The sequence below is a fragment of the Onychomys torridus genome, chromosome 6 (assembly GCF_903995425.1).
Source record: "Onychomys torridus chromosome 6, mOncTor1.1, whole genome shotgun sequence".
NCBI classification, from domain to species: domain Eukaryota; kingdom Metazoa; phylum Chordata; class Mammalia; order Rodentia; family Cricetidae; genus Onychomys; species Onychomys torridus.
Genome location: NC_050448.1, coordinates 75,805,287 through 75,829,965, shown reverse-complemented (window position 1 = coordinate 75,829,965; position 24,679 = coordinate 75,805,287). Strand labels below are relative to the sequence as shown.

The 24,679-nt window shown below is 47.5% G+C and overlaps 1 protein-coding gene across 1 annotated transcript; it reads left to right on the top strand.

Moving 5' to 3' along the window:
* The first annotated feature begins 343 nt into the window (after nucleotides 1-343).
* Nucleotides 344-13,460, top strand: Cd2 (CD2 molecule). Its single transcript, XM_036191485.1, has 5 exons — nucleotides 344-412; nucleotides 521-823; nucleotides 5,859-6,089; nucleotides 9,272-9,394; nucleotides 13,144-13,460. Exons 1-5 carry the CDS (start codon nucleotides 358-360, stop codon nucleotides 13,458-13,460), a joined length of 1,029 nt encoding a protein of 342 aa, XP_036047378.1. The 5' UTR covers nucleotides 344-357.
* Nucleotides 13,461-24,679: the final 11,219 nt, after the last annotated feature.

Here is a 24,679-nt window from a genome sequence, read left to right as displayed (position 1 = left end):
AGCTGAGAGGACCCTGTGCTGTATCAGTGAGTTTGAGCCCTTGTTTCCAAAAGAGTAGCTCAGACAACTGACCTCTGGGCTCTTCTTCTTTGCAGTGGGGCACTGAAACCACAGCCTCACAGATTTGTAAAGATTAAAACGGGACGCTGACACACAGCCTCACAGAACACCTGTTTTGAAAAAGAAAGGCAGCACGTGGCTCCTTTGCTGAGGGGCTGTGTGTGTTTTCTTCTCTACCGTGAACGGAGAGTGTGAAAGGCACGTGGTTCAGGTCGCTGGGTGTGGCTTCTGCCAGTCTCACGGCCATCCCGTTAGAAAGAAGAACTCAGAACCACCAGTGGGAAACAAATTCTAAAGATGAGATGTGAATTGCTGGCTAGCTTCCTTCTGCTTTTCAGCATTTCCAGCAAAGGTAAGCCCGTGTGTGGAGCTTCTCTGGGGACCCTGGAAGGAGCGTGAGAACTAAAGAGGGAGATTCTCGGTAGTCCCAAGACCTCAGAAACCATCTTGCTTTTTACAGGCGCAGTCTCCGCGGACAGCAGTATCATCTGGGGTGCCTTGGGTCACGATATCAACTTGACCATCCCTAATATCCAAGTGACTGGTGTTGATGAAGTACGATGGGAGAAGGGGGGAAATCTGGTTGCACAGTTTAAAAGGAAGACGAAACCTTTTTCAAAATCAGAAGCCTTTGAGATCTTAACAGATGGGAGCCTGCAAATAAAAAACCTGACGAGAGATGACCACGGTACCTATGGTGTGATGGTGTATGGTGTGGATGGGAGTAGTAAGCTGCAAAAAGCATTCACCTTGAGGATTCTGGGTAAGTCTTCACTCTCGGGGGTTTTTCATTTTTGCTTGGGTGCTATGTAGCAAGTTGGGGAGCAGTGCTTTCTTGTAACATCCCCATCCAACATCATCTCTGTGGCCCCCAAAGAAGACTCCAGTGTGTGGGGTTGGTCCTCAAGTCTATCTGCCTTTCATTCTCTCTTTGGGGTGGCCGGGAGGCTATATGCAAAGAATCCCAAGTTAAAGCTGGCATTCATCAGAAAGAGGACAGGCTAGCAGAGAAGGAAGGAGGATATCCTCGGTGGCTGATGAAGGAGTAGCCCAGGGAGCAGTGAGTCTCTTGTCTGGAGAGCTAAGATGAAGTCAGGGTGTTCTGAAGGAGTTAGAGGGCAGGAAAGTCCTGGAGATGCTGAGCTGAAGGACCAGCATTTTTTCTCTTTAGTCTTCTCAACAACCTCACAGTAAAGGTGGACGGTGATTTTACTGATACTTGAACTAAACTGGGCGGCTTCGCCTCTGCATGTACTGAGGGGCCAGGATACTGAAGGTGGACGTGGGAAGACTAGTTAGAAAGCCTCTACTGCAATCCAAGGGAGACCAAGCAGAATGGTGGGTGGTCTTAACCTTGGTAACACCCAAGAACCATCAAGAGCTGGGTGGTGGTGGCGGCACAGGCCAGGTGCTCAGGAGGCAGGGGCCAGGTGGATCTCTGTAAGTTTGAGGCCAGCCTGGTCTACAGAGTGAATTCCAGGACAGCCAGGGCTGTTACACAGAGAAACCTTGTCTTGAAAAACCAACCAACCAACCAACAAGAGAGCTAGCTGTAAGTAAGACTCCACCAGCATGGAGTCTGTGCACCGGTGAGGTCTATAGTTTTCCAAGTCCTTCTAGTAAGCACTTGTCATTGGCAGCCACTTGGCTTGGTCTAAAGGGTGACTGGAGATGAGAAGGGAGGTAAATACGTGGGCTGTGGGCGCGGGGAGAAAATCAAGGGAGCTTGGGTGGTGAGAAGGAAGAGAAAGAAGCCCCGAATGTCACTGATGTTGAAATCCCCGGGACAGGTGGCAGCTCACACTATCAAGTGAGGCGAGGGAGCCTGCCCTTTGCCTGCAGAAGAAGTTGAGAATGCCTGCATGCCACGGGTCAGCCATGCATGGAGCACACATACATTCTGAGCTTCACATGGGAGATGTCACCAGAGAAAGGGCTCCCCTCATCCTACCAGGGGGGTGCCCCTCCCACCCCGCAGTCAGCGCCTGGGCCTAGCACGAGCCTCATCTCGAACCTGTCAGCTCCTCTATGCACGACTCCCTTCTGGACCCTAATCCTGCAACCTTGTCTAGAGAGAACTTTATGGAACTGGGGTGGGAATGAGAATGGCCACCCATCATGGGCACTGAGAATGACCGGAGTCATGAGTGCAGGCCATGGGACTCTAGGGTCCTGTTGTGATATTGAGCCATATTGAGCCTTGTACAGAATCCTATGCATGTGCTCTCACACTGTCCCCCTTATTTGGGGGTGATAATGGCTACTGGGGAGAAGTCAGGAACTTGTTAAGCTGGGTTCTTTAAAGCACCCGGTCATCTTGAGAACTTATAATAACAAGCTTCCATCCATCTATGAGGAAGCACCTGCTCAGAGATGACTTGGCCAGGTTCTCACTGTTAGAAAGGAGCAAAGTCAGGATGCCAATCTGGGGCTTCCTTGACAAGGAGGGTGACATTCTCTCCCCAAAAAGCTCATCCACTGCTGAATGATTCACATACCACACAGTTTGCCCATTTACCGTGCACAGTTCAACAGCTTTCTGCATAGTCACGGAGTTATGTGGTTATCACCATGAGCAACCTTTTCTTTACCCCAAAAGGAAGCCCAGACCCCTTAGACTAAAAACGGTGACTTCATTGTATGCAAATGCCAATGCCACACAGAATCTTGACTCAACATGAGGTCCTGTCATCATTAGGTGTCACACAGGACTGGAAATTCTTCTTGGCCCCGACCCTGATTACCCACTGCAGGTTCTGTATCACTTCTTTAATGTGTTTAGGATTAGAGGTTTTTAGGATTTGGAGCCTCTTGAAGATTTTGAAGTATTTGTAGCTATATGTATGTGGTGTCTTGGAGATAGGACTCAAGTGTAAACATGACATTCATCTATGCTTATATGTATGCTTCCAATGTCGTGTTCAAGGTAATTTAACACAGTATTTTAAATAGAATTGTGCAGGAAACAAGGTCCCATGATGTGGGTCTTTCCACCTGTGGGATTGCACTGTGGCTCAAAAAGTTTTGAATTGGAAAATTTTAGGTTTTCTATTAGGGGTGCTCACGAGGCCTGTGATATTCAGTGAGGGCTGTGAAGATGTTCTGGAATCTTGGGCCACCAGACCTGTCTTTTTAGTGCTGAGGGTTCCCTCCGCTTGGTTTCTCTATGCCCCTAGACTCTACCTTCCCACTGGCTGCAGGGACAGTGCAGGGCCCCCAGACACCAGTGGTGAAGGAGAGGATCCTAGGAGCCCAAGAATAAGAAGCCACTTCTAGCTGGGTGGTTATGGAAGACAATCCCAGCATTCTGGAGGCAGAGGCAGGCAGATTTCTGTGAGTTCAAGACCAGTCTGGTTTACAGAGTGAGTTTCAGGACAGCCAAGGCTACACAAAGAAACCCTATGTTGAAAAACAGCAGCAGCAACAACAACCAAAACCAAAAACAACAACCAAAACAAACAACAACCAAAAAGAAGCCATATCTAGGAAGAGCCTTCAGCCACTTTCAGAAAGCTGTTTTATAGGGAGATTATCTTCAAATAAGGTTGCTCGTCACTGTGTTTGTCTGCGTGAAAGACGAGTGTGCATTTAAAAGCTAAAGCTTTAGCAGCTTAATTAGGAGCAGCAGTTACAAAGATGGAGGAGATGTACATTCACTGATGCCCATGAAAAGGGAACGTAATGATACAATCTCATAGTAAAGGATAGAAGGCAGGTTAAAGAAGTCACGTGATTCAGGGGCTGGGGGCATAGTGCAGTGATAGAGTGCTTGCCTAAATGCCCAAGGCCCTGGGTTCAACCCTCAACACTGTTCCCTGCCCCCAGGCACATAACCCAATTTTAATTTAAGATATTATATTATGGATTTATATATAAAAATATCTGATGAAGACATAAATCAAAATGTTAATGACCACAAGTAGCAGAATTGCAAGTAATCTTCAGTTGCTTTACAGCCTTTTTTAACTTGGTCAGTGTCTTGAGATGATTGGATGTTCCTAGGAGAACTTTTTTTCATTCTAGAAAGATAGGCAGCCAGCCCCTGCGAGGCAGCCCTGAAACTATACACTGCTCTGCTGGATGCTGATGACTGCATCGTTTCTTTATTCTGAGATACACAGAGTCTCAGGATGGGAAGGAGACTGCTTTTCTGCATGCTTGTATGTTGGGACGGAAATGGAATTAAACTGGGGAGGCCCATGGGGAAGACACTGTGGTCTGAAAGTTAGAGAGAGGAAATCGGAAAAATTCACCGTTGGCCCATGTAACAATGGAGACCAGTGAGAGGGTGACAAGATGGCTGGTCTGGGAAAACAGAGTAAGGCATGAAGAAAAGAGACGTGGTCTTCAGGGAGAGAGTGGGGAGTGGGGTACTGGGTCTGACCTCACTAACACCAAAGCCAGGGCATTCTCCCCGGGATGTAGCCTTTAAATAGAATTGTGTCAAACAGGAGGGGCAAGGAGTCTGCATTGTGTATGTGAGAACCACCTCTGGAGACATGTCCAGGGCTTGGCCACAGGTTGTTTGGTTTGAGACAGGCATGGAATATTTTTTTTCTGTTTCTTAAAGTTGAGGCTCCACAGGGCCAGAGACTAATTCAGCACCTTTGGGCCAGGAATGGCCGCAGCCTCCTTGGTGCTCAGATGATGCCATTCTTCTTGTGAGCTTTGGCTTCTTCAACACCCCCATGCTGGCCTGGCCCTCTGCTCCCAGGATGCTGTGGGGCAGTGAGTAGCTAAGGCTATGAGCCTCTCACATAGCCATTCCTCCAAGATGGGGCTCCTGGTTGACCTTACCTATACCCCTGGACTTGGAAATCCTTTGCAGGGTTCTTCTTCTAGCCTTCCATATTTTTAAAATTAATTTTATTTGTGTGTGTGTGTGTGTGTGTGTGTGTGTGTGTGTGTGTGTCCACCACATGTGTGCAGGTGCCCACAGAGGCCAGAGGAGGGGTCAGATCTCCAAAGCTAGGTGATGATCAGCTGCCCATCGTGGATTCTGGGAACCCAATTCAGGTCCTCTGGAAGAGCAGCAAGTGCTCTTAACCACTGAGCCATCTCTGCAGATCCTGACTTGTCATATTTAATGGATACCCTAACGCTAAGCCTTGAAGGTCAGTCGGAGAGCTTTGGACATGTCACCTGTAAAAGGGGAGAAAAACATGAGCCTTGCTGTCCGAACCAAGTGAGGTCATGCACGTGAAAGCAGTGAACAAACAGACAAGCACAAACAGTAGATGAGCGTCGGTTGTGGCGCCTTTTCAACTCATATCCTGTGTCTCTGAACTTTACCAGAAGTTCAAGATGTTCTATGTCAATTAAATAAAGTCATTTTCAAAAGCATTTCAATATAATGTAGCTTGGTTGGTAGAATGCTTGACTAACACACAGGAGAACCTGGGTCTGATTCACACAAAAGCTGTCATGTTGGCACATGTCCATAATCCCAGCACTCACAGGAGGAGGGTCAGAAGTTCAAGGGCACCCTTGGCTACCTCAGGAGTTGGAGACAAGCCTGAGATACGCTAAGATGCTGTCTCACAATCAAACAAACAAACATAAACAAAACTAGGACTTTTGAATTTCCCTGGTCCCAAACGAATTCAATGTTAATAGGTATTATAAAAACATGGCCATTATACGTGGGAGCATAGTTCTGTACCCCAGCTTTCAGGAGGCAGAGGCTGAAGGAAGAAGATTTCTAAGCCAGACAGTCTACAGTGTGAGATCTGGTCTTTAAAAAGAGAAAAAAAAAAGTATCTGAAAACTGCCTAATAAAAATGGGATCTTTCTTCTAGAGAGGGTCTCAAAGCCAGCCATCTCCTGGCAGTGTAGCAATACAACCCTGACCTGTGAGGTCAAAGAAGGAACGGACCTTGAACTAAAGCTGTATCGAGGGAAGAAACTTCTCACCAGTGGACGTCAGAAGATCATAGGTCACAAATGGACCTCCCTGAGTGGGCCATTCAAGTGCAGTGCAAAAAACAAGGTCAGCGAGGAATCCATCACAGCTTCGGTCAGCTGTTCAGGTATGGTGGGAGCAGAGGTCAGGGCGGCCCAGGTGCACAGGGGTAGCCTGCTAGGCCTAGGGCGCTGTGACAGGTGACACCTTGGCTGCACAGTGATTGGGGCGGGAGGCCAGCGTGGTTCAGGGTGGGAGGTGAAAGGGCACCTATTTCTCCTGGAAATCTTTTTTTTGGGGGGTGGGCTGCTGGCCACCCATTTTGGCAGTCCATCCACAGGTGTGACCTGACTTGGGGCAGGCAAGGGGCCTCCCCTGGAAGAAGGCATCATGGGGTTGAAGGGGGAGACTCTTGCTGGAGGAAATCTGACTTGTGTGAGGTGCCTCTGCTGGCTGGTGACTGGGATTCTGACGTCTCCTCTTTAAAGTTTACTTTTCGGAAGGGCTCGAGCTCAGCATCGGTTGCGAGGAGCAAGGTCTCTGAATGCCTGGGAGGGGAGAGCAGTAAAGGGGAACAGAGAGGCACACCCTTCCTGCCACCCCGAGAACGACTCTGTACTGCAGTGCCTGTAGCCAGCCCTCAACTCCAAAGGCCTGAGTGATCTCCAGAACCCGGGCTTGCCACAGCTCCCAGAAAGAATTTGTTCTCGTGTTTTCGGTTGCTTTGCTTTCGGGGAGAGTCTTGCTGTGTAGCCTCAGCTGGCTTCCGACTTGCAGCAATCCTCCTGCCTCAGCCTCCCACTGGGATTACAGGGGTACCTAATTGTGCCCAGCCCCCTAGTATGTACTAGCCACAGTCTGGAAGCCAAGGTCTAGACGCCAAGTTTCAGTTGATCCGAATTCAGTTGGTACGACCCTAACAGAGCACCCGCCCCTCTGCGGCCTTCCAGCTCATGGTCCACAGAGAGAAGCATCCTGGGAATCAGAGCATTGGAGAAGTCTTGGGACCCACTCCCTGGGTCACTCACATGGGCCTTTGAACTACCTCACAATATGGCGGCTCGGTGGTCAGAACAACCTGGGAGCAAGAATCAGTGTCCCAGAGAGCAGTGGCAGCCTTTGCAATGGAATCTCAGGAGGGATGTCCCATCACTTCTGTGTGTCACTTACTGCCACAAGTGTGGTTCACACTGGTCTCACTTCACCAGCAGTGACACATCCGGAGGTGGGGGTCACCGAAGGCACTGAGTCTGCCAGGCACAGACTCAGATGGCATTTCCTCACTCCTAGGTTCATGGGCAGTCTCTCTCTTCCACATCTCTGCCCCCACCCGCCACTTCCCTATCACAAGGGCAGGGGGGCAGGGTGAGCTGCCTCTCCCTGACTCCAAAACTTTTTCCTTTTCCTCGAGGCCCTGCTGTTAGAGACAAGGGACTTAAGTTAGTAAACCAACAAAAACCAGTTCCATTTATTGATCCTAAAAAAATTATTCATTGTTTATATGAAATTCAAATTTAACTGGCTGTCTTGTGTTTTATCTGGCAACCTCATGCTTCATATTTATTGAAACTAGTTCCCCTCAGAATAAAAAAAAAAAAAATAAGTGTTTATCAATGAGGGAGAGTACTGGAAGAAGAGGATGCAAGGTTTTGGGGTGGGGGACCATGCAGATCCCTTAATCTGTGGTTCAGAGCAGAAGCTGAAGCTGGCCTAGGAAATGGCCACCAAGGAGAAAGAGGAGTATTATGGGAGTATGGGGATGCCCCTGAAAATCCTGAAGGGGATTTGAATATTCCTCCCATTCTAAAGGCAGACAGACAGGAGGCTGTGAGTGTGTACTTAAATTCCTAAGAGGAAGAAGCAGCCTGACCCAGACTAGTGCTCCCTCACATAAACATAGGCACAGGGTCTCCAAGAGGAAGTGTGGGAGGGAAGGATAGTTGGAAGGAGACAATGAGGGAGATATGACAACCCTAGCTACTGATGTCCCCACCAGGAACACTACCAGACACCCATAGTTGCCCTGGGTAAACTTGAGACCAGGTTGGAAGGCATGTCTGCCTTTCAAGAGTGTCCGGGTAAGGGGTGGACATCCTGCCTGAGAACCCAAAGTGGGGATTGCTGGAGATTCTCCTTGGGCAGAATGCCCTGCCCACTCTGTTCACACCTGGGAACCCGTCAGCCACAGAGACTGACTCTGGCATCCCAGGTCCTTGGCAAGCCAACAGGGCCTGAAGGTCCCTGCATCCAGCCTTGAAGAAGCCCCAAGGATGCTGAGGGATGCCTCTGCACAGGCAGTGTCCAGAGAGGTTCTCAGCTGGCAGGCAAGGACTGGGTGAGGCCGAGTGGAGGAGGGGATGTGAGACTGGGTGAGGCCGAGAGTGGAGGAGGGGATGTGACCGGCACCAACAGTACCAACAACACGGGTTGAAACTCTGCCCTGCTTGGTTGGCCTCCAGCTTGCCGGGCCTCATCCCTGGTTGCTAGCATTTGCTTCTCGGGGGCTGGCTGGAGCCTTGCTTCTGTGAGGCTGGGCTCAGGTCCGGGCTCATCCTCCCCACAGGGCAGGCCGCTGGCTGCCGGCTCCAGCTGCTCGCTCTCTCTAACTGCTATTGACTCACAAAGGCCAGATGGCTTAGCCCCCTCCTGGGAAACGGGTACCAGACACACCAGGGCAGAGTAGAGCAAGAGGAAGCCCTCACATCTAGGTGTTGTTTTACAGTTTACAAAGCACTTTCCATCCATTATCTGATCTGACTTCCGACAGCTATTCTGTGATGTAAGCCACATTGTTTCCATTTTACAAAGAAGGAAAACAGACTCGGAGAGGTGGAGCATCTTATCAAAGGTCACATAGCTCTTACCTGGAAGAGCTAAAACTAAACCCATTGCCCTTAACAACCATGACACTGTTTCCTTCTCTGTTCTTCTTCACTGTTCTGATGGGTGAAGGGATCAGAGCCATATACACACCACGGCTAACCACTGAGGATCTAGGTCACTTTCCTGGGCCCAGGGAGAGTCTGGGAGGAGGAAACGCTGAACACTGAGACTGGGGGATGCTTGACTTGGGGAAAGGTCTTGTGAGGCCTCAGGCATCTCATGGATGCTCTCCTCAGTGGGGGATGGGTGAGGTGGGCAGGTTCCTCAGCCCTTGCAGATTGGTAGAGTATTCCAGGTCCCAGAAGCTCTACCTCCGTGAGGTGGAAAGTCCCGTGGGACTCTCTTTTGTTTGATGTAGGAAGCTGGGGCAACGAATGGGTCGCTCTGCCCAAGACTCTCTCCCTTAGCCACCTTCTTTTCTTGCAGAGAAAGGTCTGCATTTCTATCTCATCGTGGGGGCTGGCGCAGGAGGCCTTCTCTTGGTGCTCCTTGGAGCACTGTCTATTTTCTGTATCTGCAAGAGGAAAAAGCAGAACAGGAGAAGAAAAGGTAAGCAGCCCCACTTCTACAGCAAAATCCCCGTGGGAGCATCTCTCCTTGAATCTGTGAAGGGCAGAAAGACATGGGGGGAGTGGGAATGGCCAGGCTGGGACCAGAGGTTACAGCTGGCTCTGTCGAGTGCTCAGGTTGATTTCTGAAGGACAGTCCTCAGGGGTAACAACAAAGGACCTTTGAGAATCTGCAGCCAGGCTGTTTACCTCCCCAGGATCCACCAGGTGAGGCTGCCTTGGTGAAAGGCTAGTGTGGAGATCCCTGACCGGTCCATGCGTTTCCATTAGGATAGAGAGATTCCCACCCAAACCCCATGACTATGAACAAATATCTTGGCCTTGGATGGTGTTCAGGGCTCAACTCTTGGAATATGGGTAAAACTATCTCTAGTTACGAAGCACTCCAAGGGTGGGTCAGTGTAGAGTAAACTCGTTCAGCGTGTGTGAGGAGCTGAGTTTTATTCTCAGCACTGAAAGAAAATAGAAAGTCAAAGTCAGGGTGATGACCCTTCAGGGGGGATGCTTTCAGGATGGAATATGGTTCCCTTGATGCAGACCTGTCCTGCATCTACAAAGCAGGAATTGGTTCTGCTGATCCTACGCAGGGGGCTGACCACCCATGGGACAATGTGTCAGGGACTGTGTCTAGCTGTCACTGCAGATGTTGAGTTAATGGCTACCCACTACAGGGTAGCTTTAGTTGGACATGCTAGTGGATGGGCAGGTCCCTGGGGTTCTGGGAACTCTGTTTCACACAGAGTTGGGTCCCATCTCTGCTGGTCTCTACCTAGGCTAGTTACAGCAATGCTCACAGTCCGTGACTTCCAGTACAGCCTATGGGCAGGATCTGCCCACCCTTCACAGTGGTGGCTCCTTCTTCACACCTCATTTCTCACTGTTGCTCTCGTCCTCCTTTGAGGCCAACGCTCTCATGTGTCACCTTGCACACCACTTCCCCAGCCTGGGCTCGGGTCCGTACATCTATCTCTCTTCACTCCACACTTTTCATGTTTTATATCATTCCTGGGCTCTCCATCTAACCCACCTTAGTGGCTTCCTTATCTCTGCTCATACTGTCTCCACCCTTCCCTACAAGACCCATTCTCACCGCCCTCAGACACATTCCTCCAAGGTGGACATCAGGTGTCACCCAAGACAAGGCCACCTCTGCCACCCCCAGACTGGGAAGAGCAACATGGCAATGGCTCACATGCATAAAGTGGCTTGTTCCAGGAGCTCAGTTCAGCGTTTCAGATTCACTGCCAGCCATGGCCCTCTTCCTAGTCTTAAAGGTAGACATTGACACAGATGAACGAGCAGGTTAGTTTGGCACCTCAGACCCAGCACCCTGTAGGCTGAAGCATGACTAGGCTGGGGCAAGAAACCCAGCCCTTGAGTTCTAGGACAATCTTATCTTGTTCTTACATAACCCATCTTTAAGTTTGACTCCCCTGGGCCTGGTTTTCCTCACCCACATCCATGACCTGAGCTGAGTGACCAAGAGACAGTCTTGAAAGTAAGGAAGAGAACATGACAGGTCCCCAGAGGAGCAGATGTTTATGCAGTGGTAGATCTTGCTGGAGAGGCTGTACTGGGGCCCTGTGGTCTTGCTCTTAATAGGTGTGTGGCATAGACAGTACCAATTGTATAGCTTTCATAAAGCCAGATTGCCTGCGCACCTCAGTGTAAGGGCTCAGCATCCGGCCGTACCTCTCACCCTCCCACTTCTCACGTGGTTCTTTGCACCTTCTGGTGGTCCCTCACCTTGGTGGAGGCTGACAATGGCTCTGTCACTCACCGAGGACAGTGTTACTGTCTGGGTCCTTACTGCAGCTTAGCAGTGGGCCTAACGCATAGAGCGCGTGGAGCGAGCACAGAATGAACAATATGCCTCCAAGCAGAAGAACCAGCCACCTGAACTTGCCTCCACAGATGAAGGGTCACCTGCTCATCTATATCTAGGGTCAAAGTCTTACTGACAGCCTCCCAAACATGACCACAGTCACTTTAGGGGCATCGAAGATGGCATAAAGGACATGTTCTGTCATTTGGGTGCCTTTTTATGTATGTGCCTAGAGCATGCAGGTCACTCGGATGTCAAAACTGCCTTGCTGACTTTGAGCCTTTGCACTTATGATGCATTTGCAGTAGCCAGGGGTGTCACCTTGGGTCAATATGGTCAGCCACAGGTGATGCCAAGACACGCTTCTCAAGTCGCATGTCTTTGTAAGGATTCAAGCAATCATTCATTTACCTCACGGGGAAGCTCCCCTGACCCCTTGAGGATGGCCTTGAACATAGGGACTGGAATGTCAAGAATGTGGTCTAAAGGAGCCCAGCAGTGCCCTCTAGGCCTTAGGCAGCTGAGTGTTCCCACAGAGTTACAATGTGGTTTAAAAAACAGTGTAAGAAGATCTACACAGTCTCAGGCATGTCTTCCTGGACGGAAGCCACACAAAACAGAAAATCTCCAAAAGTGTGAGGAGAAGAACCATCTTTCCCACCAAAGCTCAAGTGGATGGATGGGTTTTGCTTATGAATTTCAGAGGGCATAGTCCATTTCTAAAGACTAGAGTGCCCCCTTGGAGGGTGCTCAATTTCTTTCCAGAGTGTAGGCTGTATGACAACCAAATTGAGCAAAAGGCAGATGTACCCTAGAGACCTTGCAGAAGAAATATAGTCACTATGTCCTTCATGGCCATTCAGACCTGTTAGAGTGGGCTCCAGCCAAGCGGCTTGTTGCTTAGCAATCTTGCTGAGTAACTTTAGGCAGCACTGGGCTAGTACTCCCAGATCAGGTACTCACTCTACACTTTGTGCCTTAGGCACAAAGCTCAGACCTGACTGTCCTCTTCCCTCATATTTCTGAGTTTGAAGAGGCTCATGCTCTCTGTGACTGGGGCAGCATTTCTCTCTCTCCTGAAACTCCCAGAACTGGCAGAGGGTGAGAGTAACTTCCTTTCCTCCTCACATCTCCTGAAGCATCTGGTTTGATGCTTATCACATAAGACATGTTCAAGGGTTGTGTTGTGGGGCGGGGAGGTGGCTTAGTCGCTGAAGTGCTTACTTTGTGAGCATGAGGACCAACGTTCAATCTTAGAGAACTCATATTAAAAAGGCAAGGTGGTGTCTAGTTCTGGGAGCAGATGGGGGTGGATCCCTGCGGCTCTCTGCCTAGCCAGCCTAGCCTCCTTGATAAATTGTAGGCCAGAGAGAGAGAGAGAGAGAGAGAGAGAGAGAGAGAGAGAGAGAGAGACAGAGACAGAGACAGAGACAGAAAGAGGGAGGGAGGGAGAGAGAGAGAGGGAGAGATAGAGAGAGAGGGAGAGAGATAGAGAGAGAGACAGAGAGAGAAACACAGGGAGAAACACAGAGAGTGGAGAGAGAGAGACAGAGACAGAAACAAAGAGAGACGGACAGAGAGACAGAGACAGCGAGAGAGACAGATAGATAGGGAGACAGACAGAAAAAGACAGAGACAGAGATAGAGAGACAGTCAGAGACGCACAGACAGACACACACATATATATATATACACACAGAGAGAAAGAGAGACACAAATACAGAGAAAGAAAGACCTTATCTCAAAAACAAGAAAGGTGACCAGTGCCTGAGGAATGGCATCAGAGGTTATCCCTTGGCACACACCTGCATACATATGTACACACACACACACACACACACACACACACACACACACGCATTACATTGGATTGCTCATATATTGCCATTGTCTTGCCATTACAGAAGAAGAGCTGGAGATAAAAGCCCCCCGAATGAGCACCGTGGAAAGGGGGCCGAAGCTGCACTCAACCCCAGCCGCAGCATCTCAGAATCCAGTGGCTTCCCAAGCTCCTCCTCCTCCTGGCCATCATCTCCAGACACCTGGCCATCGTCCCTTGCCTCCAAGCCACCGTACCCGTGAGCACCAGCAGAAGAAGAGACCTCCTCCATCAGGCACACAGGCTCACCAACAGAAAGGCCCTCCCTTGCCCAGACCTCGGGTTCAACCAAAACCTCCCTGTAGGGGTGGAGAAGATGCTCCATTGCCGCCCCCTAATTAAAAAGGCAGACGCTGTTCTTTCCTGTAAAAAGCTGTGTGTGTGTCTCTCTGCCCAGTGCACAGGCGCACTCTCCCATTGTTTTATACATCTAGGACCCAGATGCCTCCCAAGACTTGAGGGCACAGTCAAAGCAGTATCTTTAACTCAGTCATGCAGCCATGTGGTCTAGCCTCGGAATCTGTGACCTCTTCTTAGATCTGTCACATCAGAAACAGAGAGACAATAAAGATGTGTATGTGTGGAAGGATGCTGAGGGAGCAGCATAAAGGCCTTACCTTCCTCTCTGGTTCTGGGCCCATGTGAGCCACCACATGGCCACTGGCTTGTGTCCTACAGGCAGAGTCTCGTGAGCTCCCTAGGTACCCTGATGGACACCGGCCACTTCCCTTGAGGGGCATAATATGAAAATTTGATTTGCTACGGTGCCTGCTTGTTTTAGACAGGAAACCAGGGTTCAGGAGAGGAAGCTGCAGAGTGGGAAAGAGGCTAGCTGGCTGGGGTGGCAAAGACATCAAATCCGATCTACTCAGGTCACTGGAGGCATGTGGATGCCCATCTGAATGACCAGAATTGACCCTACATGTCAGCTGCAAAGGGGGCCCAGCATCCCATGTAGACCCCTTTGTGTATACATTTCAACAACACGTGCCCATGGAGTCTCACTTTTTTGGTCATTCAAATGGGGCCACAATGACCTGTGGCATTATAGTGAAAAGAGGGGGTGAGTGGGTGGGATGTCTATGGATACTGGAGACATCAGGATGCCTAAGGGCAGACATCAGGATGCCTCTGGGTCTATTCCTGAGTGCTGCAGGTGTCCCTGGTGATCAGGGCAGACCAGTTAATGGCAGACGCCCCTTTGGAGAATCATGGAGAAAAGCATTCAGTTAAAACTGGAAACCGATCTGCTAGAGGCACCTGCTTTGCAACATAGGTGGCATGCGTGTAGCCCAGTCTGCCCCCTTCTCCTTGACGTCTTAGGCCTGGTAAGCCTGGGTAAGCACTGGCAGGAAGCTCTGAGGGTAAACCACAAAGACTGAGTATACTTAGGACTTCCTGCAAGGGCTCAGTTGCATTTTCCTTTGAATCTGGGCGTCTATTGTTTAGAACCCAGTAAATGACTAGGGCAAAGACAAATTAAGTCCAGTGCCCAGGTAACGTCAAACAGTTTCAGCTACAAAACAGTCATCCCAGGATCTACCCAGGAGGAGAGGAGAGGAGAGGAGAGGAGAGGGTCTTTGACCTAAGGCTTTCTCTTCATCATCTCTGTCCCAAGCTATGGACTCCGAGTCCATTGGCCATCCTGATACAACAGCTTCTAACTCCATCCATCAGAAAGCCTTCCTTCTGTTCCATATCCCTGCCCTGTCTTTCTTCTGCCGTCCTGTAGTATTATGTGTGACACAGGAGACATCTAACATGCAACTGTTTGGTCCCTTGCTGACCATCATCCATTTAGTCTTTTGATGGTCATTGAACTCTACTGGGAATCTGTGCTGGTGTCTGTGTGAGACACCAGAAGCCATGACATCTGTGTATCCAGGCAGCTCAAGGGGCAGGGTGGGTAGTGGACCCACGCCAACACACACGGAGCGTGGGGTGGCAAATTCAGGTCAGAGGCAAGCAAGGGAGCTCAAGAAAGGACTTTGATTGAGGATTGGGTCATTAAACAGGGATGGCACAAGATTCTTCAGGAGAAGGTGCCATGTGAGTTGAGCTGTAACAGGTTAGGATAACTAAGCCATTAAGAGATCGGACACAGAGGTGCAGAATTACCCAGGAAGGGAACAGCTATTGCTTTACCCAAGTGCTATATTCATTTCCAACTGTCATGTTTTGCCACATGGAAAGATTGTATGAGTTTTTCCTGGGGACGTGTGAATGTCTGCTCACTGCAGACAGGGCCACAGCAACAGACGATGGTACAACCCCATCAAAGTCTAACTTGACAAACCAGCAAGCTTATTGAGTCTACTTACAGCATGGGTGAAGGATTGCATGGGTGAAGGATTGCTTATAGGAACGTGAGTGACGCCAAAGAAGCTACATTCCTAAAAAGCCTCACCCTAACACAGATGAGGACTTCTCCACTTCCAAACTTCCACATTATATTTCTGGAGACTCGGAGCTTGGCAGAACTATAACAACTGGGAGGGTGGCGTGGGAGGGTATGACTGAGATCTCAGGCAAGAGTCCAGGGACTCTCTCCATTCTCTCTTCTGTAAGGGGAGGTCAATCAACAGCGATGAAAACAGCCTGTATTGTTTTGGGGTCCTCCCTGGCCAACAGCTTGTAGGGAGGTCGCTCATCCCTGACCTTGGAGTTTTTCCATTAGTCATCTATGCCTTTTGGGAGCATTTTTTCACCCACACAGGGTACCTTTTGCCCCTTTTCTAACCATTGCTCAACATCGACAGGCACAGGGTGTTGTGGGATTTTCTCAGTCACTTTAATAAGTGTCAGCTATGCCTACTTCAACCATAAAGCTCCTAAGAATGCCACAGCTAGGCCAGGCCTCTGTATCTTTGTGAACTTGTTTTCCAGCCTTGCCCCCTTGGAGCACCTGCACCTCTTTCAGATGATTTTCCAAGTCTGTAAAACACTGAGAAGTTGACATCATAACATCTATGTAGTGAAGCATCTTTAGATAGGGTCACAGGATCTCTGAAGACTACCACCATCCATCCCAACAAGTGCCAGCAGCTAAGGAGATGGCAAAGAACGAGGTTGGTGAGGTTCAACCCAGCATGAAAAGACTCCATTGCCTGTCTTAAAAGACCATTGTCGAGTACAGTGGCATGGCTGGGAGGCACTATCCCATGTAGTTCTCCACAATTTCTGTGAGTAATTAAGCTTCTTCATTCTGGCGAATGTCCATGGGGATCTCCACACATCTGTTCCATTGCCATGGCCACCTTACGGCCAGAGCAATCTGGCTCCAACATATCTAACTCGTATTCCCCCCAGTGAGTTCTGGTCCCTCAGCTTTAAGAAATGGGATACCAACACCTCCACCTCACCTTCTCCTTTATCCAATTTGCCCAGCGAACCAGAGGCTAGGTCAGAACAGCATCTGCACCCCTTTTGTAATTCATCCCTTACACGGCCAAAGACCCTGGGTGCACAGCTCAGCCTGCATTGTGCTCTTGTTTCCCATAGCAGACAATGCAACTTCTGGGAGTCTCCATAGGATCTTTCTTCATGGATACCATTGTAAGAGACTGTAGCATGTTCTCTGGTTTATCAACCATTCTCGGGATATCCCCGTTCTTCTTGGGCTGGCCAAATTTATCAAGGAGACACACTCTCTGTGGTGATTTGAATGGAGATGGCCCTCATAGGTTCATTTATTTTCATGCTTACTCCCAAGTTGGTGAATTTAGAAGGATTAGGTGTTGTGAAATATTATTTTAACGAGGCAAAGATGTATTCCATTTGTTTATGCTGCAGAGTATTACTTTAACTGTGTGAAGGTGTGTTGCATTGGTTTATGCTGCCTTTGTTAACAATGTAAAGATGTGTTACATTTGTCTTTGCTGCAGTTGTTTAATTATGGAAAGATGTGTTGCATTAGCTTCATCTTGCCTGCCTAAGGCACCTGATTGGTCTAATAAAGAGCTGTCTGGCCAATAGCTAGGCAAAGAAGGAATAGACAGGGCTGGTGGGCAGAGAGAAAATAAGTAGGAGGAGAAATCTAGGCTTGAGAAAGAGGAAGGAGACAAGAACATATATAAATATTTCTATTTATACTTTGCCATGTGGCGGTAACTTATTAGCATGGCATGTTCCTCTGTGTCTGGCTGGCAACTCCTGACTCTGCCCTTCCTCTTCCCAGCATTCTTAGTTTGGTTCCCCCACCTATACTTCCTACCTGTATACTGGCCAATCAGCATTTTATTAAACCAATTCTAGTGACAAATTTTTACAGTGTATGAGAGGATTATTCCACAGCAGAGCTAAGAGAAAGCCAAGCATTCCTAACTAATAAGAAGTCATGATTTGGGAGCTGGTTGGTGGCCCAAAGAAAAAAGTTGCTACAATTAGGAGGTGTGGCCTTGTTGGAGAAGGTATGTCCTGGGGGCGGGCTTTGAGGTTTCAAAAGCCTGCACTGGGCCCAGTCTCTCTCTCTCTCTCTCTCTCTCTCTCTCTCTCTCTCTCTCTCCCTCCCTCCCTCTCTCCCTCTCTCCCTCTCTCCCCCTCTCCCTCCCTCCCTCCCTCTCCCTCTCTCTCTCTCTCTTTCTTCTTCTTCTTCTTCTTCTTCTTCTTCTTCTTCTTCTTCTTCTTCCTCTCTTCTTCTTCTTCTTCTTCTTCTTCTTCTTCTTCTTCTTCTTCTTCTTCTTCTTCTTCTTCTTCTTCTCTCTCTCTCTCTCTCTCTCTCTCTCTCTCTCTCTCTCTCTCCTCTCTCTCTCCCTCTTCCTCTCCCTCTCCCTCTCCCTCTCCCTGATACCTGAGTGAGGATCAGGGTGTTAAAGCTCCTGGCGACTTCTCCAGCCCCATGCCCAGCGGTGTGCTGCGATGCTTCACACCATGATGATAAGAGAGTAAGTTTCAGAAACCGTAATCAAGTCCCCAGTGAAACTCTTTCCTTTATAAAAGTTGCCTTGGTGGTGGTGTCTCTTCACAGCAATAGAAGAACATTAACTCAGACACCACCCCATAAAAACGAGAGGACAACCTCACCAGTCCTCTCCCTCTACTCTGTGTCCCCAGGGTTCTCCATGTTCCCTGGACTGTGGTTACTCACTGATGTGTTTACCCCCTCACTGTACATGCTGTTCCTACTCGTGTGTGGTTCCCTCTCCTGCACCCTTTATACCTGTGGCTTGATACTGAATGACAGCTATAATTGGTCCAGTCACTGGAAAAGGGCACAGTCTGTTGTAAATTGATAAGTAAGTGCTCCCTAAGGTAACATTTAGACTGCTCAGAGTTGGCTCCACCTGAGTCAGTCCCCTAACATTCATCACATGGAGAGAAGGACAAAATTCTCTATTAGAGGCATTAAAAAGCTCAGGAATATATCTATGAGACCACCTCACAAAGTCTAGACTGAGCCACCAGCCTGGCATCACTTTCTGCCCTGTAAGCAGGATGACCCTGATAATACATCTGCATCTCAATTGTTAAATATCCTGCTGCTTTAGTCACAGCTAAATTAGGGCCAAAGGCAGGTCTGGTTTGCAACAGCCAACCTGCCTACCTTGGGCATCACTATCCACCCATCCTGGTCAGAGTTGATGAAGGGAGGTGCTTGCAGCAATAAGAGGTGGGTAATGGACCTTCATGGATTCAAACAAACGCTCAGCCAGTCCTAGGGGGATCAAAGGAACCAGCCTAGCCAAGCCCAGACATATGGGCTGAGGAAGCCATATCTAGATGCAGAGTTGTTCTCAGGCCAGAGGCAGGACAAGAGCAACACAAGGCTGGGAAGCTTCCAGAAGGGCTTGCAATGTACCCCATGTACCAGCTTTTACTCTCCCACAAAGCTCTACAAAGTTACAGTAAACTCAACAAACACGAAAGACATAAGCTAAAGTAAAGAGAGAATGGGAAAAACAATAGCAGCACAGTTTGGGGAAAGAAGATGAAGGCCAGTAGCCAAGAGACTCTAAAAGTTGAGTCAATACGGTCTTAGTTACTTTTCAACTGCTGTGAGAAAACATCAGGACCAAGGCGACTTATAGAAGCAAGCATTTAATATGAGGATCACAGTTCCGGAGGGTGAGAGTCCATGACCATTCACGGCAGGGAGCATGGCAGCAGAAAGGCATTGTACTGGAGCAGTAGCCGAGAGCTTTCCATCTGATTCGTAAGCATGAGGCAGATGGAGCTAAGTAGGAAAAGAATGGGCTTTTTGAAACCACAATGCTACAACTAGTGACACACCTCCTTCAACAAGGACACACCTCCTAATCCTTCCCAAACAGTTCCAACCAACCAAGATCAAGTATTTGAACATATTATCCTATGGTGGCCATCCAAACTCCCACAAATACCAAGGCAGCAAGGAAAAAGGCAGTGCAAATGAGCTCACAGCATTAAATCCTGACCCTTCGTGGGGACTGGAGGCACCATTAGGAACTGGAAGTACCGTGTCTTCTCTCCTAGAGGATAGATAAGGCTACAATCAAGGCTGGTAGAAGATCAGTGAAAGGAGCAGTTAGAGTCAGACACAGTGGCACACAACTGGAACCCCAGGACTCAGGAGCTGAGGCAGGGGAATCTTAAGTTCAAGACCTCGATCTATATATGAGAACCAGGGTGGGGCGGGGGCAGTAACTCTTCTGATTCTGTGCCCTACAAGGTAAGGAGTAACTGCTGCCAGCAGCGGCCTGCATGTTTCTTCCCCAGAGATGGTAAACACATGGTTCCCGGGGTGGAGGATGCTGGGAATAGTTGCCAACAGGGTATGCCGTTAAATACGAGAGATTAAAGTTTTCTACCAAAAGTCGGGACCCAGATGGTAGAGGTCAGGTAGAATGTTCATGATAAAGTGTCTGGCAGATTATTGGAAAACAACCCACCATATCAAAGTTTTAGTAGATGAAGAGAAAAGACCTAATGACATCAACATCCAGGGTTCCCTAGTTACACCACTCAGCTCTGTGGCTCAGGAGTGCATTCTGAGAGCTCAGCCTCTGATGCTCCCCTCTCAGACATGAGCAGATGGTCAAGGACCCTGACAGACATGAGAGAAATAATGAGAGAGGCAAGGGTTCAAATACACAGGAACAGCAGATGCAGGAGGAAAGGGTGAGTGCAGACACAATGCGAGGTTTAATGCACTGCAAAGAATGGGGAAACACTTGTTCATGCAAAAGAAAAGTGTAAAGTGCTCAGTCAGTTTTATAGGACAAAGACTGTCCTGGGGAATTATAAATATAACAGTAAAATAATACAAGTATGTTCAAAATACAAGTGAAAGGCATTTCAGAAGGAAGAGGAGAGCTGAAGGTTTGTTGGCCCATGAGGTAATTCTAGAATACTTCCAGAATGGAATGTTGTGGGATATTTGTTTACACTGTGTGAAGATGTGTCATTGTGATTGGTTTAATAAAAAGCTGAATAGCCAATAGCTAGACAGGAGAGGTTAGGCAGAACTTCCGGGCAGAGAGAGGAACTCGGGATGAATCGAATCGAGGTGTGTGGGGAGGCACAAGAGAGACACTGAGGAAGTCAGATGTACAGTATGGAGGAGAGGTAAAGAGCCACATGGCAGAACATAGATGAGTGGAAATGGGTCAATTTACTTTATAAGAGCTAGTTGAAAACAAGCCTAAGCTAAGGCCAAGCATTCATAATTAATAATAAGACATTTCCGTGTCATTATTTGGGGATTGGCAGTCCAAAGACAGTCCAACAAGAAAGATCCAACTACAATCGAAGGACATGATTTCCATATTAAAGTGTCTCACTAAAGTCTTACGGTTTCTGGTCCCTCATAAATGAAGCTAGAAGTCTCCATTATGCTCTAACAACTAAAACACTGAATGAATTGAAAATTCAGCCAAGTATGAATGTACCTCTGCCTCAGGAAGGCTCAGGCAGGAAGATTACGAGTTCCTGGCCAGTCTAGGTAAGACCCTGTCTCAATAAATAAATAAATAAACACATAAACACACAAATAATTTTTTTCCTTTTTTTTGAGCTGAGGACCTTGCACTTGCTAGGCAAGCGCTCTACCACTGAGCTAAATCCCCAACCCAACAAATAATTTTTTAAATTAAAAAAAAATAACAGAAATTTCAGCCATTTTCCAACAGAAGGGGCCACAAAGCAAACAGGTGTACATGAATTGCAGATTCAGAGAACTGTTGTCTGCCACAGTAAAACCCCAAGCCCAGGCACAGCTCCAGGAACACCCACTCAAGGGATGCCCTCAAACCTCTGTGAACTTGTCTCCAAGAGTTTGATGGCCAGAATCTCAGAGATATTTGAGGGGGGAAAAATCTCAAACATCTTGCAGGAAGAGAGAAAAAAGTCATTTTGAAAAATATAGAATACTGTATTTTTCAAATCAAAATCTTTCCTCAGGAGAGGCTAACAAGATCCCACCATGCAGGAATTTGCTCATTGTGTAGATAATCTGAACAAAAGGAGGTATCCAATTTCAGCCCACACCGTACATCTGTCCACCCAAAAGGGGGTAAGAGAATGAGAAACAGATGTGAGATTCCCAGTCCCGAGGAGAGGGCTCATTAAGAGACCAATGCTGTTGGGATTTTGGTAGAATACTTCCTCTCCTCACACAACCTACCATTGGCTGACTGTAAGTCTATTTACAACCATTCTGGTTACCCAGCAGGGTGTGCTACACAGCTCAGGAGGTAGAAGTACTTGCTGTGCATGCTTGGTGACTTGAGTTCAATCCCCAGAAACCACAGTAGATGAGAACCAATTTGTGAAAGTCATCCTCTGACCTCCACATGTACACTATAACATGCCTGTGTGTGCATTCACACACACACACACACACACACACACACACATTTAAAAATGAAAACACTACAAAACCACAAGCTTTAATCCATGGTGGTCAGATAGGATGCAGGGTGTTATTTCAAAGTTCTTTTAATCTGTTGAGACTTGCTTTGTGTCCTAGTATGTGGTTAGTTTTGAAGAAATTTCCATGAACTGCTGAGGAGAAAATACAATCTTCTATGTTAGGATGAAACATTCTGTAGATATCAGTTAGTTCCATTTGATTGATGACATTACCTAACTCCAGAATTTCTTTGTTTAGCTTTCATCTGGATGACCTGTCAGTTGGTGAGAGTGAGGTACTGAAACCCCCCATTATCACCGTGTGAGCGCCAATATGCAATTTTAGCTATAGCAATGGGGTTTTGTTTTTTATTTTTAAATTTCTATTTATTTATTTATTTGTTTGTTTGTTTGTTTGATTTTTCGAGACAGGGTTTCTCTGTGTAGCTTTGCGCCTTTCCTGGAACTCACTTGGTAGCCCAGGCTGGCCTCGAACTCACAGAGATCAGCCTGCCTCTGCCTCCCAAGTGCTGGGATTAAAGGTGTGTGCTACCACTGCCTGTTTTTGTTTTTTAATGAACTTTCGTGCCTTTGTGTTTGGTGCATGAATGTTTCGAATTGCAATATCCTCTTGGATTTTTCCTTTGAGTAGCAGGCAGTGTCTTTTCCTATCTCTTCTGACTAGTTTTTCAGAAGTCTCTTTGGTCAGTTATTAACACGGTTCCATCTGCTTGCTTCTTGAGTCCATCTGCTTGGAGTATCTTTTTTCCACCCTTTTACCCTGAGGTGATGTCTATCCTTAGTGTTAAAGTGTGTCTCTTGGATGCAGCAGAAAGATGCATCTTGTTTTCTAATGTGTCTTTTTATTGGTGAATTAAGACCACTAAGATGGAGAATTATCAATGAGAAGTGTTTATTGATTCCTGTTCTTGTGTTGTTACGGTGTCTGTTTCCCCTATTGATTTACGTTCTGGGATTATTTCTTCCTTGTGACTTCTTGGGTGTAGTTAATGTCTTCAGACTGAAGTTTTCCCTTAAGTGCCTTCTGTAGAGCTGGATTGGTAGTTTTTCTTTCTCCGTTAGTTGTGACTGGTAGTTTTGCTGGGTATAGTAGTCTGGGCTGGTATTCACGGTCTCTACAGTTTGTAGAACATCCATCCAGGCCCTTCTGGCTTTTAGAGTCTTTATTTAGAAGTCAGGTGTTATTTTACCAGGCCCGCCTTTATATGTGATTTGGCCTTTCTCCTTTGTAGCTTTTTATTTTAATATTCTCTGTTCTGTACATTTAATGTTTTGATTAATATGTGGCATTTGGACTTTCTTTTCTGGTCCAGTCTATTTGGTGTTCTGTAAGCTTCTTGCATCTTAGACATGTCCTTCCTTAGAGTGGGGAAATTTTCATCTATGATTTTGTCAAAATATATTTTCTGTGCCCATGACCTGGGTTTCTTCTCTTTCCTCTATTCCTGTTATTTGTAGATTTAGTCTTTTCATATTTCATGGATTATTTTGGATTTGTCATTTCCTTTGACTCAGCCATTTCTTCTTGTCTTTATCTCCTGAAAGTCTCTCTCTCATGTCTTGTAATTTGCTGGTGAGACTTACCTCTGATGATTTTTGTTTTTGTATTTTACTCTCAAGTTTTTTTTTAAATCTCACTTTTATTTCTGTTTGGGTTCCTTTAGTGGTTCTAATCCTTTGTTAAATTCTCCTTTTGTGTCTTGAACTGTTTTCATTTCTCATCATTTCATTCTACTGTTTGTGTTCTCATGGTCTTCATTAAGACATTCATTCATATCCTCTTCAGGGCCTCGGGACAAATTCATAATTGCTATTTGAGGTGCATGTCTTATGCATCGGTTAAATTGCATTCCCCAGGGCCCATTGCAAGAGGGTTACTGGCTTCTGCGGGAGCATATTGTCTTGGCTGTTCATGTTTGTGTTTTTGCATCTAGATCTAGGCATCTGGAGTTATGATGTCTCCAGTGTTTCTTATTGTAGATATCTGGTCTTGTCTTTGTTGGCTGGTGTTCTGTTCTTTGTTACTGTTGCCCACTCTGGATCCTAGGCAGATGTGGTTCTTGCTAGAAAGTGCAGCTGCAGGTCAGTGGGTGACACAGAGGAGCAGAGATGGGATAGGAGAAAGGCTGAGAGGGTCGGCAGGAAAAGTCTAGCAAGATTGGGGCTCTCAGAGAGTGTAGGCAAGGTGGGAGGAGGGGCCTGCAGGCAGGTTGCTATGGAACCAAGAGTCCGTCTGGAGAGATCAGAATGGAAGACAGGAAAGTTAATGGACACAGCCTACCTGTGCCCCAGCACAGTGTGGCCACTGGGGGTCCCTAGTAGAAAGTGTTTCTGTGGATTTGATGGCTGACACAAGGCTAGAAGAGAAGGCTGAGGGTGTCAGTGGGAAAGAGCTAAGTTGGGTCCCCACCAAGAGGGGATGCATCTTCCTAGGGAATGTTAAAGTGATTTTTTTGGCAAGACAAACAAAACCTGGAAGATGATGTTGCCATGCAAGAAAGATTAAGGGAAATGTCTTAGAAAAAAGAAAAATCACAAAGATCAGAAACTGGGTCTATATTAAACAACAACAACAACACCTAGAGAATGGACATAAAATCCACTTTTTTCTTATTCTTAGTTGTCATAACATACAATAGTAGTTAACCACAAGGTATTTGATTGTGTGTATGTGTGTGCATACACACAAGCTCATATATGTGCACCTGTGCACT

Excerpts from the sequence above, each read along its gene's own strand:
- Cd2 (XM_036191485.1), top strand. The coding sequence starts at position 358 with ATGAGATGTGAATTGCTGGCTAGCTTCCTTCTGCTTTTCAGCATTTCC. Across the intron at positions 824-5,858 it reads ATTCACCTTGAGGATTCTGG|AGAGGGTCTCAAAGCCAGCC; the intron begins GTAAGTCTTCAC and ends TCTTTCTTCTAG. Across the intron at positions 9,395-13,143 it reads GCAGAACAGGAGAAGAAAAG|AAGAAGAGCTGGAGATAAAA; the intron begins GTAAGCAGCCCC and ends TTGCCATTACAG.